Genomic DNA, 2,186 nt, shown 5'->3' on the forward strand with positions numbered 1-2,186 from the left:
TTAATGATTTTGTGGATGTAAGTATTCTTGTAGGTTTGGAGGTTCAAGACCAAAGAATGTTGATGTTGTGTTACCATACATGCATGATAATGCATTACTAAGAATTGCACTTGTAATGTAAGCTTTTCCAACAGGACTGAGGGCCACTTTCAAATTTTTCTTAAAATCCATAAATTTGAATCTGTTGATTATGTCTCCAAATAACCATTCTACTGACACCCTTACTGAGCTCATGGATTTATTAAATCTTTCCATGTCGGCTGTTACCACTGCATTCCGGAAAGGGGCTTGGAGGTGAACACGTAAGGGATAGGCTGGGTCTCCATAGATGCACATTGGTTGGCCAGCCTCTGAGAATGCAAATCTTTCAAGGTCTGCAAGAAGCCCTGACTGAGCAAGCATAGAGGCATCATGTTTCTTTCCCTCTAAAATCATTTTGAAAAGAAAAGCATTAAAGAATATATACATGCATAATGTATTTGGTTGATCCAGTCCTGAAATTTAGAGAAAGTGTGTGTGTTGGGGGGGGGGTATACATCTTTCAATGTTTTGGGTTGCACCTCCAGTAAAATGTGTGCAAAAACTTCCAGTAATTAATACATGTAGCTCACTATAACAGTGGAGAGAAAATGTTCAAAACAAAAGTGTCCAAAATTTAAACCTATTACCTACCTACAGGTCCATACAAATGAGCAATTAATCCATTTGGCAAAGAAACTGATTGAAACTTAATGGCGTGAGTTCGTTTGTGCCCATTAAAAGCTGATCTCTGGAGCTTTTTGGGGCGGCAGATGGGTCTCACGGTTCCATCTACGAACCCAAAGCAGTTTTCTAAAGCTGCCCCTTTATGATAGATTGCTTGGGCATATATTTGGAGGTTTCTGGAACTGAGAAGGGAATGGTTCCATCTTGTAACCAAATGCCCATGCTCCTTGTAGATAAAATCAACCACTTCGTTATGAATCATGCTCAATACAGGAGTAGGTTTTCCAAATCGGTGTATAAGATCAGAATAGCGACATGGATATGTCAGTCGTTTTAGGCAGATACACAAGCCCCCAATGCCACTGCATACTGATCCCTGTGGGCAGACAAATTTTTGAGGTAGATTTAATAATTCGGCAAGCATTTCTATATCACTTTTCCTGCATCGAAACTCAGCCATACATTCAAAATCATCCATCTCATGAAAATCAAACTCGCCGATATGTTTATATGGAAACTCTGGGTTTTTCGAGAAGTGCAGTTCATTAAGAAGTAGAAATTCCTCTTCATCGATAGTACCATCATCGAAACTTTCCAGCAGAATTTCTCGAGTGTGTTTAAAAGATGCCATTCGACTTTTCCCGTCTTTGTTTTTAAAAATTCTTAAGGCTTCAAATTTGGTGTGAGAACGGTAGTCTCGACCCGGGCCTCGGGCTCCGAATACCGTCGCCGTCATCAAATCCCGTAGTCGATCTTAAGGTCTCTAATGACTCGGGAGCGACCGAGAATGGAATTTGAAATGTGTTTTATGACTCGGTTGTAGCCGAGGAGTGAATTTAAAAATGGGACATGACTCGGACCGACGAGAGAATTTCAAAATGCGTTTAATGACTCGGTAGAGGCCGAAAAGAGAATTCTGGATTTGCTTCATGCCTCTGTAGTGGCTGAGAAGAGAATTCTGAACGTATATTGACTCGATCGCCGCCGAGAAGAAAATTTTAAACGTGTAATTACTCGGTAGTGGCCGAGGAAAGAATTCTAAATGTGTAATGACTCGGCAATACCCGAAAGAGGAATTTTAAATGTGTTTTGATGACTCGGTAGTGGCCGAGAAGACCAATTGAATGTGTCTAATGCTCGGTAGTGACCGATAAGAGAATTTTAAATGTGTCTAATCATTCGCTCGTGACCGAGAGGAAAATTTTAGATGACCTCCCGGTAGTGACCGAGAGGAGATTTGTAAACATGTTTAACGGCTCAGTAGTGGCCTACAAACAGCATGCTAAATGGTGATCCCCCTGCAGTGGACGAGAATACAATTTTTTAATGTCCTTAACAACTCGGTAATTGCCGAGAGGGACATTTGAAACGTGTTTGATGACTCGGTAGTAACGTATTTGTTCTGCATGCTGACGCACGAATATTTCACATCATTTCCCTTGTCCTGGGTACGCCATTCGCGGGTATTGCTTGAGTTTAAG

The 2,186-nt window shown here is 41.0% G+C and overlaps 1 protein-coding gene across 1 annotated transcript; it reads right to left on the reverse strand.

Annotated features, from left to right (window-relative positions):
- On the reverse strand, positions 1-967 carry LOC114533621. The gene is made up of 2 exons (XM_028555191.1): positions 673-967; positions 1-425 (listed from the first exon to the last, which is right to left on the reverse strand). Exons 1-2 carry the CDS (start codon positions 965-967, stop codon positions 1-3), a joined length of 720 nt encoding a protein of 239 aa, XP_028410992.1.
- Positions 968-2,186: the final 1,219 nt, after the last annotated feature.

This window comes from Dendronephthya gigantea, unplaced genomic scaffold, assembly GCF_004324835.1.
Source record: "Dendronephthya gigantea isolate DGI-Jeju-01 unplaced genomic scaffold, DenGig_1.0 000002F, whole genome shotgun sequence".
Lineage (NCBI taxonomy): Eukaryota > Metazoa > Cnidaria > Anthozoa > Malacalcyonacea > Nephtheidae > Dendronephthya > Dendronephthya gigantea.